This window comes from Sebastes fasciatus, chromosome 13, assembly GCF_043250625.1.
Source record: "Sebastes fasciatus isolate fSebFas1 chromosome 13, fSebFas1.pri, whole genome shotgun sequence".
Classification (NCBI taxonomy): domain Eukaryota; kingdom Metazoa; phylum Chordata; class Actinopteri; order Perciformes; family Sebastidae; genus Sebastes; species Sebastes fasciatus.
Window position 1 is genome coordinate 30939362 of NC_133807.1, and position 16368 is coordinate 30955729.

The 16368-nt window shown below is 42.4% G+C and overlaps 1 protein-coding gene across 2 annotated transcripts in view; it reads left to right on the forward strand.

Moving 5' to 3' along the window:
* Positions 1 to 249: 249 nt before the first annotated feature.
* LOC141781253 (septin-9-like) overlaps positions 250 to 16368 on the forward strand; it is a 154509-nt gene continuing 138390 nt past the window's right edge. Inside the window, exons 1-2 of one of the 2 annotated variants that reach the window (XM_074656855.1) lie at positions 250 to 582; positions 15082 to 15144. In XM_074656855.1, coding sequence (XP_074512956.1) covers positions 561 to 582; positions 15082 to 15144 — 85 coding nt within the window. In that variant the 5' untranslated portion in view covers positions 250 to 560. The remainder of the gene's footprint in view (positions 583 to 15081; positions 15145 to 16368) is intronic. The other variant, XM_074656859.1, reaches the window with a different exon arrangement.

A 16368-nucleotide genomic window follows, 5' to 3' on the forward strand; every position in this document is an offset into this window, starting at 1 on the left:
GTTGACTTAACGGCCACAGGTGTCGCTGTTAACAAGCATTTCTGATTCTTACATAGAGTCCCTTTAATTTCAGGATTACTGAGCTGTCCAATTAATGAATTAGCTTCACATAGTTCTCTTCAAAACCACAGACCCACATAGTAAATATGACTTAAATGTGCCTTTTATTCCACCTCTGAGCGTTGATAGGTGGAAGCAGTAGAACAGTGAAGTTCCAGTAAACCACTCCTGCTGCTCCTGCACTGGGCGTGCGTCAGGAGGCGCGCAGGTGTGACTGTCTCCATTCCCAACAGACTGTCTGACTGTCTCTCCAAGTGGTTCGAGGGTGGAAATTAAGACGCAGGAATAAGTTCAGGAAGCTCAATAAGAAGTGAATTTTACCTGCTGCACCTCCACCGACCTCAGGTGTGTTTGGTAAGCTGACCGTCCAGGAAAGAGAGAGAGGAAGAGAGAAGCGCACGAACAGAAACAACCTGGAAAAGAAAGAAGACAGAGAAACAGGAGCGACTCTAACTGTTTTCAAATTGTAATAACGACCAAGCGAGGAAACATCTGCAGCCATGAAGAAATATTCATCCCCAGGTAAGCATGGTGCTCTCATATAAAAGTGTTTTATTCTAAGGTCTCATCAGGCTGATGTTAGGAAAAGGCTTTAAAGTGTTGGTGTGTGACAGAGAGAGAAAGGATTGACGCACTTTCAGGTAAATGTTTAACAGCAACACGTTTCAAACTCAACATGTGAAGCAACTCTTCTTTTTTTAATTTCCCCTCTTGCAAAAAAAAATGGATCTGTGGGTGTGGTTGCAAGACATTTCTTGATGTCTTATTGTAGCTTCACACATATGACATCATGACAGAACTGTGGCACACAGAGCTGGTTTATTTATTACCTGAAGAACATAAAGAAGTTAAAAGTAGCCTAACACTTGTGGCCTTCTTGCTGATGGTGTTTTTATAAAGAGTGAGTCATTGGGGTGCACACAGGTTGTGCAGGATTCAAAACTCAAATTACAATGCCCACTGTTTACTCCCAACATGAGACAGTTAGGTTGCTAATCTGTTTTTACTGACAGCTTTATGGTGCAGTTTATTTACTCCTCCCCACTAATACCCAGAAGAATGACTTGATTTATGCATCGACTATAAGAAGCCTATTTATTCTGGGACTGGCTGGATCCGATTGCGAAATTGTGTCTCATAAGATGCAGAGGTTAAAGCTGCAGTAGGCAGAATAGTTTTTGGCATCACTGGGCAAAAATTCCATAATAACCTTTCAGCATATTGTAATTCAAGTGTTCTGAGAGAAAATTAGACTTCTGCTCCTCCTCATGGCTCTGTATTCAGCCTTTAAAAAAATCTAGCTCCATGACGGGAGACTTTGACCAATCACAGGTCATTTCAGAGAGAGAGAGAGCGAGTTCCTATTGGCTGTGCTCCGGCTGGTGGGCAGTGCTTGGTATTTCCTCAACTTGCTCTCACAAAATTTCTAATTTTACAGCTAAACAGTACACTACAAGATGTTTCTGAGAACATTTGAGGAGAGAAATAGGCATTACAGTAACAGAATATTGATTCATATTTGATCAGCGCTGCCTAGTTTGACCGTTTGATCGGAGTTTGCGATTTGATTGACAGCTGCTCAGAGACGGCAAGGCTCCAGCTCGGCTCTGATTGGTTGTTTTCCTCCGGTCTGTGAAATCTTGCAGATGCCGTTAGGAACACCGGAGGACACATGATTTTTTTTCAGATTACCTGTCTCATGCGCTACTGTCAAGATATAGTTTATAAAAATAAAAATGTTTTAATCATATTTGCTCCATTTCTGCAGCTTTAACTGGGTATTAGGCAGCTTGTGATGATACTGATTGTGCAGGTAAAGTCTGATGTTTGCTCAAAGACCCTTCAGCAGAGAAATGTCTCCTCCCTCGAGGCTTGAAGGAGAGACTCACGAACCACGATGACATCCCTCTATCTCCTTCTTCCCGCCTTCCTTTCTCTCCAGCACTGCTTACTATCACTTCCATCATCTTCAGGCCCCCCCTTCTCTCTCTCTCTCTCTAAGCTCCAACTCAGTCTAATGTACACAACCCTATATACAACCCTATATCCGCGGAATGCCGGCTTTCCCGGCTCCTCTTCCCTGAGTCTTTGTGTGATGGAGCGTCCGACGGTTTTCCATCGGAGCCAAGTGCATGTTGGGTCATGCCGCCTCTCCTCCTCCTCCTCCTCCTCCTGTGTTAGTGTGTGTGTGTTCTCCCTCTGCAGTGCGACGTGTGTGGAGCTGTCACATTCTTTGTCAGAGCTCCACTCGGGGAAAGTGTGTGTGTGTGTAGTCTGATGTGAAGGCCCTCCTCCTCTCTAAGGTGTAGGGGTGTTTAGACAAGCATCAGAGATGAGGAGGGGGCGACATTGAGAGAGAGGAAGGTCAGCCCGTGTGTCAGCATGTGTGTGTGTGTGTGTATGTTTTGTACGCAAATACCCTTCCAAACACGAGCAGAATGATATCTGGTGGAGTTTCAGTTTTAGACGTCTGTGTTCACTCATCCAACTCCTCGCAGCTGCCCGTGGAGCCGATCTCCGCCTTGTACACCACTCCCTCTAGTCGTCTGGATCAATGAGTAACCTGTATGAATAACAGCCCACTCCAACAACACACACACACACGCGCACACACACACACACACACACACACACACACACACACACACACACACACACACACACACACACACACACACACACACACACAGAGTCATTATTTTCCCAGTACACTCCTCCTGGTATGTGCTTTCATGTCCTATATACTCAAAACCCACACGCATACATCCACTACTTGTACCTGTGTGTGTGACAAATGCCTCACTGCGAGCCGCGTTCCGGCTTCCAGCCTGTTTATACTGGAGAGTCAGCGAGGCTTTGATTCAGAGCCCGAAGCTATTGTTGGATGGTAACTTGAAAGTAAAGCTATAAACTGTGTTGAAACATATTTGCCCTGTCATCTAGCAGAGCATGCCGAGGACGGTCTAACCCTCAATTTGGCTTCCTAGAAGCCTGTGAATAGTGGACTAATAAGGTATTGGAACACGTGGACGTGCACTTACAGTAGCTACTCTAGTTTATGTGTCATGGAGCTAAATATTATGCAAGATAGGCGTATCGTTTGTTTTCATGAATGGCCGCAAGGAATTGTGGGGCGGCATTGTCTCCTTTCCTTTGGTAAAGGATGGGCCAGTGTATCCTGCAAGCCCCCAGGAAGAGCGCCGCTCGTTGATGCCAATTTTCGTAGTGACCAAACGGATGGATGCGGAAGATTCGGGTACTTTTCCACTCGGAAGTCGAGACATTTTGGAGCAGTAGTGTTTCCTTTAAAGCTGAAGTAGGCGAGATTGAAGCAAATATGATTAAAAAATCCACCTCTAGACGTGCATGCGCGCTCACTCCACACTGCAGAAGAGTTAGTAGCTCTGAGAATATCTAGTGAATGTACAGTGGACGTTTGTGCAGAAATAACTGCTGCAGCTCCTCCAGACCAACAGAGGTTTTCCGTGTCTTGTGAAGTGACGGGGCTCCGCAGAGAGAAACGTTATCGTCTCTGACCGGGCGCCGGTGTCTCCCTGCGGGCGCAGTCGCAAGACGATAACGTTTCTCTTCCTGCTTCAGCCCCGGCACTGACCTGCTTTTCCTGCTTCAGCCCCGGAGGCTGAAGCAGGAAAATCCAACACTAGGATCAGATCTAAATCATGTTCATGGAGAGACCTCTGTCTGGTCAGCTAACATTACTGCCAAGCAGCGTAAATATAGAGTGATATTGTGCTTTTAGCTGACGTGTGTCGCCTCACTGTGTTGAGCGATGCTCGTTCATTTCTATGTAGAGCGAGCAAGTGCGAGCAACAGGACGCTGACTTTCGTTGACTTAACGGCCACAGGTGTCGCTGTTAACAAGCATTTCTGAAAGTTACAAATAGTCCCTTTAAATGTATTTAATGTATCTATTACTTCCACTTAGTACTACACTGTACTGTACATACACAGTCTTTGATATACTGAGGAATGTGGAGTTCCCCTGATTGCAGGAGGCCTACAGTCTGTGTCTGGTCTCTGCTGGGCCCGGTCCTCCCCTCTCAGCCGTGTGGAGCCTGCTCTGAAGTGTCCACTCTGCTCTGTGTTTATTATCTGCAGCCAAGAATGCAGCTCTGTGATGCTGCTGCTGCTGCTGCGGCTGGAGGGGGGGTGTCAACTGATACAACAGACTGCCTGTACTGTAGGCCCGAGGCCAGGAGAGAGCCTGTAAAAAGATAATGGCAGTGCTCAGAGAGGTCCTGATGTGTGGTGGAACATGTGCTCTGACATCTAGACATGGCTATTAGAATGATAAAGTGCCCTGGACGTACATCCACACATACATTTATTCACCATTTCACATGTATTTAAACTTATAAATAAATGACCTTGAATTCAAGTTCATTGCACTCATCATTTGATTAATTTATACACTTGATTATCTTGAAGGGAAAAGTCTCTGCAGGCCAGACGCGAGATAGTAACTCCACTGTTTGGCAGGAGCAACCTCGTCCTGTCATGACACGAATGACTATTTTATTGCAAACACTGTTAAGTGTTAGTGATTCAGATGTGTTCAGAGAGCTTACTGGAGCGGAGGATTTGCAAGATAATGCGTGTTAGCTGCGTGCAAGCCAACAATGGCAACAATGCACACTTTTTATATCACTTATAGCAAAGTAGTGTCCGAGATAATCCCTCTTTATAACATGACAACTACCTCGGAGAACAATATTTATACTGGCTGAACTTCATTTTCAGTTCCAGTTTGATCAACTTTATTATAATTGATAGTTCAGAAACAGTATTGCAAAAGATTATACAGTACAGGCAATAAAGATAATGATGTAATATAATACCTATATTTGTATAGGGCTGATAATCAATTCAAATATTTAATCGTGACTAATCGCACATTTCTTATCTGTTCTAAATGTACCTTAAAGAGAGATTTGTCAAGTATTTAATACTCTTATCAACATGGGAGTGAACAAATATGCTGCTTTATGTATATATTTATTATTGGAAATCAATTAACAACACAAAACAATGACAGATATCGACAGGAAACCCGAGCGAGAGTGATGTAATTTTCTGGAGTTTCATGCGGGCTATCAGCTGCTGTTTTTAGTGGTTTTACTCAGGCTGTAAAGCTACTGTCTGTTTATGGTAGTTTATAAACACAACCTGGACTGGACTCAAGCCAAACGTTTTACTAAAGGAATAGTTTGATATGTTGAGAAAAACATTGATTTGTTTTCTGGTGGCGAATTAGATGAGAAAACCCAACACGTTCTCATTAGGGCTGTAAATCGATTAAAATATTGAATTGCAATTAATCCTATGATTGTCCATAGTTAAAGGGACTGTTTGTAACTTTTTAAGCGTATAAATGTACCGGGTCGGGACACATGCGCGCTCGCGTGTGGCTGATGTCCCCGCTCCGCTGCCTGCCTGCCTTCACTAACACAGCGCGCGCGTTCTCGCTGTCTCACTCCACCTCTCACGTGCATGCTGCTCACTCCACACTGCAGAAGAGTTAGTTTAGCTCTGAGAATATCTAGTGAATGTACAGTGGACGTTTGTGCAGAAATAACTGCTGCAGCTCCTCCAGACCAACAGAGGTTTCCCGTGTCTTGTGAAGTGACGGGGCTCCGCAGAGAGAAACGTTATCGTGTCCGACCAAAACTCCGGTGTCTCCCTGCGGGCGCAGTCAGGAGACGATAACGTTTCTCTTCCTGCTTCAGCCCCGGCACCGACCCGGATCAGATCTAAATCATGTTCATGGAGAGACCTTCGTCTGGTCAGCTAACATTACTGCCAAGCAGCTGAAATATAGAGTGATATTGTGGTTTTAGCTGACGTGTGTCGCCTCACTGTGTTGAGTGCTGCTTGTTCATGTCTATTTAGATCTAGCAAGCGTGAGCCTGACGCTGACTTTCGTTGACTTAACGGCCACAGGTGTCGCTGTTAACAAGCATTTCTGAAAGTTACAAACAGTCCCTTTAGATGCAATTAATCGTAAATCTGTTCAAAATGTACCTTAAAGGGAGATTTGCCAAGAAATGCTCTTATCAACATGGGAGTGGGCTAATATGCTGCTTTATGCAAATGTATGTATATATTTATTATTGTAAATCAATTAATAACACAAAACAATGACAGATATTGTCCAGAAACCCTCACAGGTACTGCATTTAGCATAAAGAATATGCTCAAATCATAACATGGCAAACTGCAGCCCAACAGGCAACAACAGCTGTCAGTGTGTCAGTGTGCTGACTTGACTGACTTGCTCCAAACTGCATGTGATTATCATAAAGTGGGCATGTCTGTAAAGGGGAGACTCGTGGGTACCCATAGAACCCATTTACATTCACTGATCTGGAGGTCAGAGGTCAAGGGACCCCTTTGAAAATGGCCATGCCACTTTTTCCTCGCCAAAAGGTAGTGTAAGTTTGGAGCGTTATTTATCTTCCTTCACAACAAGCTAGTATGACATGTTGGTACCGATAGATTCATTAGGTTTTCTAGTTTCATATGTTACCAGTATCTTCACTACAACCTCCGAAAGATCAGTTGTGTTAATGCCATTGTTCTTTTTCATGCACAAACACAAACGTGTACTTTAGCACATGCATTGCTCACCCTACTATGTTTTCAGTGTCAACATGCACACACACATACAAGCGCTCACCCTCTCAGTTGTTCACCTATGACATACAGTAACTACATGTTTCCTGGGGGAGTTTCAGCCCATAAAGCTCTATGGGCTATTTAACTGACTCTCTGGGTTTTAACAGCCTCTGAAGAAGGAAGGCCGATCCTTATCTGCCACACCAGTATTGTTTTATAGACCGCCGCCGCCTCCGCTGCCGTATCCTGTCTAACTCGAGCTTTAAAAACACTTTTATATGAGGTGTGATTTGGGCTTGTGTGTTTGCATTGTGAACAGAGTACAGAAAGGTGACGGTGTATTTGGTTTTCAGTGAGCGTGATGAGAGAGGAATCGGTTCGTGTTGAAAGTGCAGAGGTAGGAAAAGGTGTTGCCGGTTCATTCCTTTGGCGCCAGAACAACCTGCTATTCATTTGGGAGGAGTGCAGTTCAGGGTCGTGTCCAGTGTCTTTCCTGTGTGTGTTCGGTGTGGTCCTTACTCATTAAGAATGCATCCAGGTAAAGGTCTTATCTGGGTTGTAAAAACAATCTTGAAAAATGTCCGTCTGGCCATTCAGTCTGTCCCACTTTTCTTTCTTTTTTCCACCTCGCTCTCTTTCTCGCCACTCGTCCATCCGCTGTCAGCTCTTTCACAGGCAGAGTTGTGAAACGGCGTGTTTGCAGCGTACCCTTAACATGTGTAATGAGGGCCATAAAAACACAATGGAACAGATGGATGAGCGGAGAGACGGAAGAAGGGAATTAGAGATGAATGATGGTAACGTTTTCACACTGTGGTTTAAACAAATAAGTGTGATATACGCTAATCGCCCATAGTTAGAGCGTCTTTAGTTTCCGCAATATGACCTATTTCCAAGGGAAACTAAAAATGTGAGTGAGGTATATTCATGAGAGATTTATATCAGATCCAGGGAGATAAAGATCAGAAGAGGACTGTTGATTTCATCAAAAATATGTCAACATTTTACAGGAATAACAAAGAAAGAGATGATTTAATTGTCTTTAATTGATAAAAAAAACCTCATGTTTATTATTAGATTTGCATTTTGAATTTGAATCTTAAGCATATAGTTGTTGATCCATCATTGGTCATTAGGGGGCTTAATACATTGTGAAAGTGAAAGCAACACGTTCTAACATGTAAAACTGAATGAAACGTCACGTTTTTAACACGAACAAAAAGGCGTCTTTAGGTTTAGACAATAAAACAACAACTATAAAACAACAACTTCTTTAGGTGTAGGGCAACAAAACTACAAGTTCTTTAGATTTAGGCAACAAAACTACAACTTCTTTAGGTTTAGGTAAAAAAAAATACAACTTCTTTAGGTTTAGGTAAAAAAAAATACAACTTCTTTAGGTTTAGGTAAAAAAAAATACAACTTATTTAGGTTTAGGGCAACAAAACTACAACTTTAGGTCGTGGCAGTAAAACTACAACTTCTTTAGGTTTAGGCAATAAACTACAACTACTTTAGGTTTAGGCCACGCTACCATAGTGTTTTATACCTTCTTTCGATGATCTACCATGTGAATAGATTATAAAACGTACTAGTGGGTGCAGTAGGTCCCTACTGACCCACATCTATGGTGCTTATAGTGACTGATAGCGTCTATTTAATAGCCTAACAACAGTCGAATCGGCTGGTTTAGTGATAGTAGCTTCAGAACCGCGGGCAGAATGAAATGACAGCAGTTTTTATCACCTTGTAATTCTGTGTGTGTGAGTCATCGTGGCAAAATCTACTGTAGCAGGATCTATACCACAGAGGCGGTTTTGAGTACTTAAGTTTGTCAGGTGTTTATACTTCTGTCTGTCTGTGGACAGACTTTGTGACCGCGATAGTGTCACAACCGTATAAGGTACAGTCAACTTTACAGGTGTGTAGTTGTGATCAAAATGAAGGCCAAGTTTGAATATGGGTGTGGTCTGAGTAAGGGGTGCTGGAAGTATAGCGGGGGTAGGAAGTGTGGAAGGGGTCACGGCTGGTGTGATCCCCATCGCATGATGGTCTCTAGTTATTAAATAAGTTTAAAAGAAAACAATGTTGTGGATACACTTCAACAAAGTCTGCCACACAGTTGATTAATGTTTTAATCAAACCCCCACCTATAGCCCTAAAGGGAGAGGAGGAAGTCAAAGAGGCCAGGAAGGAAAGAAAGAAAGAAAGAAAGAAAGGAGATCCTTCACCTCCTACTCAAATAAGACACGGCGGGGCCTCCTTCTGCAAACACACAAATCTCAGGTAGTTGTGTGTGAAAGAGACGAGAGCATGCATTATCATGCATGTTTTGTAAATCACTCCTCCACCCCTGGTGTATGTGTATCTGTTTGCACGCCTTCACTCATGTATGTGTGTGTTTCAAGTAAAGTGCTGCACCCTCTGCCCTCTGTTTACCGCTGCTAGTCATCTGAGACCAATAACTAATCAGTTGACGTGTTTGTCCAGGCATAGCCGTGCACTTGACCGGTCATGTTGCACACACACAACCACTAAGCAGCGCAATTGACATCAATCAGTTGAGGCCTATAGTAAATACACACAGGCGGCAATGCATTTACTCCGGTCGACAATATGACTTGCAGCACTGTTCAAAGTACGTTTTTTTCCATTAACATAAACACTGGTTTCATTCTTCTCATGTGTCATGTGTGCGTAATGACCTCTGTTGTGTCATAAGGCAAATATGACCTCAGAAGATTACAAATCCCCTTGAGGGGGGAAAAAAAGACATGGATCTTAGTGTCAGGAGATTTTTATGAAACATGTTCAAGCTGTGATATGTGCTGTGTTTGTGGCCCCAGACAAGACTGAGCAGGTGAGTATAACACACACACACACACACACACACACACACACACACACACACACACCTTTGTGCCAACATACAGTTTAACTTTTCAGGTGTCACTCCTTTAGTTTGTAGAAGCTCACCGCGATTGGTTAATACATATTTGCTCGCTTTAGGACTTTGCCCACTTCAATGCCAAATATCATCTTATCGTTACGGCTTCAGCGGCATATTACTTTGTCGCAAATGTTAAACTTTGGTTCGTTCAAAGCACTTTGTGTAGTAAGGGTGTGTGTGTATGTGTGTGTGTGTGTGTGTGTGTGTGTGTTCACCTGGCCTCTCTCAAGCTGTATTCGCAGCTAGAAGAGTAAATAGGTACAGGCATGCTTTTTGGCTGCGAGGCTTGAAAGACTTGGCTGGCTCTTATTTGTTCCGTCACGTTTCGGTACACTTAAAAAAAGCTCCAAAACACACGTAGATATGAACACACTCGCATAACAGAGCGATGGTGTTATCACATGGCTCATGGCAGATTAATGATTTGCACTTAAAGCAGGAAAAAAAATAAGGGGGTGGGGGTCTGGGGGAGTCTTTGACTAGTGCACCGTTTGACAGTCTGAACGCCCAGTTAGTGATTTAAAGTCTAAAAACAAAAAATGAGTCAATACTTCCTCTCTGAATCGACGCCAGAAGCAGCTGTGTTTCTGACTTTTACGTCAATTTTAGATTAATTCGTATTGTAAAACAGTTTATATTAAAGCTTAAATTTGGAGTCAAGCTACCTAAAGACATTTTATGATACTCCACACACAGAAAAAGTCTTATTCAGAGGTTGTCGGACAGAACTCTGCAGTCTCTGGTTGAATATTGATCTTAACCTGTTTTGCAGGAGGTCAGACATTTTCAGACATGGAGACATGTTTTCTGTTTCAGTGCTACGACAAGGTGCTTTGCTTAATTTGATGCTGCACAGAAAATAATGAGTATCTCCACTTATCAAAGCATCCAGTCTCCTCTGACAACTTTATTCACTACCCTCCTGCACAGGCTGTTGTTGTACCGGGGGAGGTAGAAATGAGCTAATGCAAGATTATTTTATGTTTTGATTCATTAAATGTGTAACTTCATTACCACGACTCTTCAGTCTAACCTGGAACAGCAGGTTGATTAATTGGAACAAATAGGATTGTTGCAGGTATCAGAGTAATAAAGGTGTTACGGCAAACGTGTCACCAAATTGATTTGTCATTTTCATCATTTATGTACATTTAGTGGGGGCGGCACAGTGGTGCAGCGGTTAGCCTCACAGCTAGAGGGTCGCAGGTTCAAACCCGGCATGTTCTCCCCGCGTTAGCGTGGGTTTTCTCCGGCTTCCTCCCACAGTCCAAAGACATGCAGGTTAATGGCTGACTCTAAATGTCCCGTAGGTGTGAATGTGAGTGTGAATGGTTGTCTCTCTATGTCAGAACAAAACAAATCACCGTCACTCACAGATAAAGGGTCCTTCTTAGTTTATTATGGGAAAAAAAAACAAATGCGTTTTCAGCTATAAGCCATCATCAGCGTCGCTGATGTTTCTTTGTTTCTTCTGATCTTACCACGACCGGGCACCCGGAGACGTGTTTGCTGCTACTTTCTTTTTTGTCTGTCTCTATGTGTCAGCCCTGTGATAGTCTGGTGACCTGTCCAGGGTTTACCCCGCCTTCACCCGATGTCAGCTGGGATCGGCTCCAGCCCCCCCGCCACCCTGAATAGGATAAGCGGTTACAGATAATGGACGGATGGATGTATATTTAGGGCTACAGGTCATTTGCTGTAGTTCGTACAACGCGTCGTCAAATGTGTTTATAATTGTTCCAGCTGGCAAATCATGGTGTAAAGTGGGTGTGAATGTCAGATTGTCTGTTTCGGAAGGTTACAAAAATTGTCGGACACAGTCCCCCCCCAGTTCGGAAGTCGGAAAGTAGTAGTGGGGGGGGGGTTTCTGATGCTTTTTGACCATCCGACAAGCCTCATATTTATCACAATCAAGATGCAGCGTATTAAATTATGGGCTTGATTCCCTCTAAGCGAAGACACGTCCAAAAGACGTCAATTTAACGTCTCTGTTGACGTCCAAAAGATGTCCACTGAGGAGCCAGAATAAAAGTTTTTGCGTCCTCTTTTTTTAAACGTCTTTTTAACGTTCAACTATTGATGTCAACCTGAGTTGTCCAAAAAGGCCCCGAACCAGACATTCAAATATTGAACCCAACCTGCTAGTCCACCAGATGAAAAACAAAAGTGTGTCTGGACTGACGGACGTTATACAGACCTGATCTAAACGTCTTCCTGACGTCACGTTTGTTGGGTTAGTTTGGTTTCACCTGCTACATATATTGTCTGTCTTGTGTGGCTGGTAGTGGCAGAAATAGTAGGGTACTGTCTGATCTCTGTTTTTGTGTCTTTAGATTTAGTGCCATTGTTTTTTGCTGAATAAATGTATATGTTTCTGTGTATTTAGGTTCCTGAAATACATAATAGGCTAATAGTAAAGCACTTGTCAATGTGCATATTTATTTGCGCATAACAATTTTCATTCATGTATGTGCGTGCATGTGTAAGGTACCCTGAAAGCCACATGCATGACGAAATACTGCAGGAGTTTCTGCAGAAAAGCAGACACAGAAGGAAGCAAATCATCTCCTACAGTAGTTTATTTAATTTGCTTCCCTCTCTCCAAGAGTGAGCAAGCTCAATCTCTCTCTCTCTCTCTCTCTCTCTCTCTCTCTCTCTCTCTCACACTCACACACATCACAGGAGCTTTACTCACATCTTCCAGTCACACAGTGGCACGTTCACTCCCTTTCCCTCCGACCAGCTGCCTTTGTGTTGAAACCAGTGACAACACAGGACGGAAAACCACCATGTTTGCTGGCGTTATTGTCAGAAAATGAATGTCACGTCACACACGCTGATTTGCGGTATAGGAAGTATTTCTAAGAAGTCAGAAACAGGATGGGACGACTGACTCACCAGCCACCGGATGAACTCACCTCATTAAACAGCACTGACTGGGTTGATGCAGACGGAGAGGAACAGAGGATGGGAGGAAAGAAAAGAATGAGTGTGTGGTTGATCTAAGAGAGAGAGGCAGCGTCTTGTTATCGTGCCATCACCTGTTCCAGGAAACTATAAATGTGAACCTCATGGTGGCGCTAGAGGAGAAGTAAGGGGATGACTAACGCCATGAGGGTTTGTTGTGTGTGGACTATGAATATCTGTACAAAGTTTTGTGGCAAACCATCCAGTAACTGCAAAGATATTTCAGTCTGAAACACAGAGATGGAAACCAATCTAATGGAGCTGAATCACCCATCTGAACATACAACAGCTGTGTCCCTGTTTGGCTCATCCTCCCCTTATGCACCCGATTCGACTGTTATCAGGGCATTAGATAGGCGTTATCAGTCGCTATGAGCACCATAGATGTGGGTCATTAGGGGCCTACTACGCCTACTACGTTGTAAAAGTAGAAGTGAAACTTAAAAGCAACATGTTCTAACATGTAAAACTGAATGAAACGTCACGTTTTGAACACAAACAAAAAGACTTCTCTAGGTTTAGACAAAAAAAAAGTCAGGTTCAGGCAACAAAACTACAACATCTTTAGGTTTAGGCAAAAAAAACAGTCTGGTTTAGGCAACAAAACTACAACTTCTTTATGTTTAGACAATAAAACTACAACTTTCTTTTGGTTGAGGCAATAAAACTACAACTTCTTTAGGTTTAGGCAGGAAAACTACAACTTCTTTAGGTTTAGGCAACGAAACTACAACTTCTTTAGGTTTAGGCAAAAAACACATATTTAAGTTTAGAGAAAAACATTGTGTTAAAATATCTACAAACACAAAGACAACTACACATTGTTGGTTTCACACGTGAGGCAAACTCCTGGGTGAAAACCCTGTACAGCACCTGACTTCCGCTTCTGCTCCTGTCATAATTACTACGGTCTATATACTGTATATGTGTAGCGACTGATATCGCCTATTTAATAGCCTGACAACAGTCTAGTCGGCTGCCTTATGGAAGGGCTGGTGATTCAGCAGAACTGAACACACACACCAGAGCCGATCAATGAGAGATTAACCGGCAGCATTCCTCCGGTGTCAGGGAGCGGACCGCCAGCCAAGAGGAAGAGACATTCCTCTGAACCCGAAACCAGCCAGCGTCATGTCGGACCTGGCTATCGGCGCTCTGAGCTGTTTGATGAGCATGAATGAGGATGCGGTTTTCGAAAAAAACAAACTAAACTAAACGTACTGGACAATGAGAACGCTCATGTGTAACTACGACGGTATCAGGTACCTGAGGTCATCATAGTGACATCATAGTGACATATCTGTCTGCTTCTTATCCTCAGTTGTTTCCTGCAATTGTCACTCCAAAATCTAGAAGATAACCTCGTCTTGTTTACAGCATTTTTCCCTGATAGTTCTACCCTTTTATTATCCCTTTTGTGATTAGCACTGCTTATTATGCTAACTCACCTGCTGGTGTTTAATAATGCTTTGTCTCTAGCCTTTGACAAATTTGTTATAGCCTATTGGCCTACTCTATTATTCAAAGATAGTGTCTCTGATCATTAGTCAGGTGCTTAACATGATGATAACCATCTGCGGAAGTCTCATCATGATATTTAAAGGGATAGTTTGGGTGTTTTGAATTGGGGTTGTATGAGGTACTTATCCATATTCAGAGTATTACCACCAGTAGATGACGGTCGGTGTGCCCCCAGTTTGGAGAAACAGAAGCAAAGCGATGAAGTGTGGACGGGGCCGACAGCAAAACATATTTTACCCACCTCTGTTTCTTCAAACTGAGGGCGTGCCGACCGTCATCTACTGTACGTAACACACTGACTGTGGATAAGTACCTCATACAACCCCACTTCAAAACACCGAGCTATTCTTTTAAAGGTTCTCCATCAGGATTTCTATAGTTGAAGAGTTGTCACACTGTGCCATGCAGTTGTATCAGTGTCCTATTTCATGCATTTTGTCCCACATGCAAGTTATGACACGAGTTATTTCCACAGTTATAAAAATACAATCACACCACAGATGAAATTGAGAAAACGTGTCTGGCTGTCCGTCAGTAACCGCATGTCAGTTTCTCGGCGGTCAAAGAATAATAATAGCAATCTTTTCTAAATATCGTCTGACTTTGTTTTTCCACAGGACAACTGTAGTAGATTAATTGGCCTCAAGGAAAATGTGAAGTCACTGTTTTCCACTTGGTGCTGCTGATGCATATTTTGTTGCATTGTTTAGTTCAGAGCGTTAGCGAAAAGGTCATTTATGGGACAATCAAAAAAGCAAACTAAGTCTGGTCCTCTGTAAGTCTTAATATTTCTAAACGTGTTTATCAGATATTATGTATCAGAGCATGTGATCTTTCCTAATGCTGATCCTCTTGTCCATAATGTGTAATGGCACATCTGTACGGTTTCTCTTGACTTTCCAGGACATGTTCCTAATCTGTCCTTCTGTCGTTGTCCCCATTTACAGCGAGATCAGCCAGCGCTCGGACGAGGAGAACAGAAAGAGAGGGATCTGGCATCACCAGTCCCAGTAAGTAGACTGCACCGCTGTCACTTCCGTACATACATCTGTCCATTCATCCCCTCATTCAGCACATGTGTACAAACATACATTCAGTGCATCCATAGTCTGACGGATACATGGACACGGATCCGTCATCCATCCAGATTTGGTCATACGCTGCCTTTACTATCTTCCCTTTCATCACTCAGTATTCCTGTAAAGCGTTGCGTAAGTCGATGTCACTGACCCTCAGCAGAGAGATGTTGCAACACTGAGGGCAGATCAGGTACTGATTCCTGTACAGATAACAGCTGATAGCAGGTTCACAGCAGATCACAGACGCGGGGATAAAGAGAGACAGAGCGATGGCACAGTGTCCTACAAAGAACAGATTTGTGTATTTGGTGCACAATGCTGACGTCTGAGTGACTGTGCCATGTCTGTATATATGTGTGTGCTTAGTCTGTGTGTGCAGAAATGTGTGTTTCTTTCTTATTTACAGAGGACATTTTAAATAATACTCTCCAAAAGCCATCAAAAAATATTTTTGGAAAATTTGGAAAATGAGTTTGTGTTTCTGTCGACAAAATTAAAAGAGCAGCAGTAGCTCTTCTGTCACTCTGGCAGAATCAGAATCAGAAATACTTTATACATCCCTTGGGGGGGAATTGGGACGTTACAGTTGCTCTTATATATAAGCATAAAGTAATGTATAACACAATATATGTAGAGTAATATAAATAAATAATTTAAATAAGAAATGAGAAATATAAGAAATATGTACAAATATGTGCATCAAACACTATACAATAATGTAACCACAGTAAAGTAAATGCAAATGCTGAGATTAATTAATCTATTAAATGTGTTAATAAATATATATATATTATTATAATATTAATTAATATTAATATTAATTAATTAATTAATATTAATTAATATTAAAATATATTTGTTAAAGGCAAAATGTGTGTCAAAATACCATTTAAAATTAAATATTGTGATGCTGCAGAGACGTCCTGGCCTGCACATCATATGAAAATAATCGCAATTAGATATCTATTCAAAATCGTGCAGCACTAAATGTACAGTATAAATGCAGTATTAATGCAAGAGTATTGCACAGTTGAATTGTTGCACAAATTATTGTACAATTAAGTCAGTATTGCACATAATATATATCCTGAGATTTCTTTGCAATACTTATTTGCTTCTTTTTGTTTTTAAGATTTTTTCGCCGCTGTCTACACC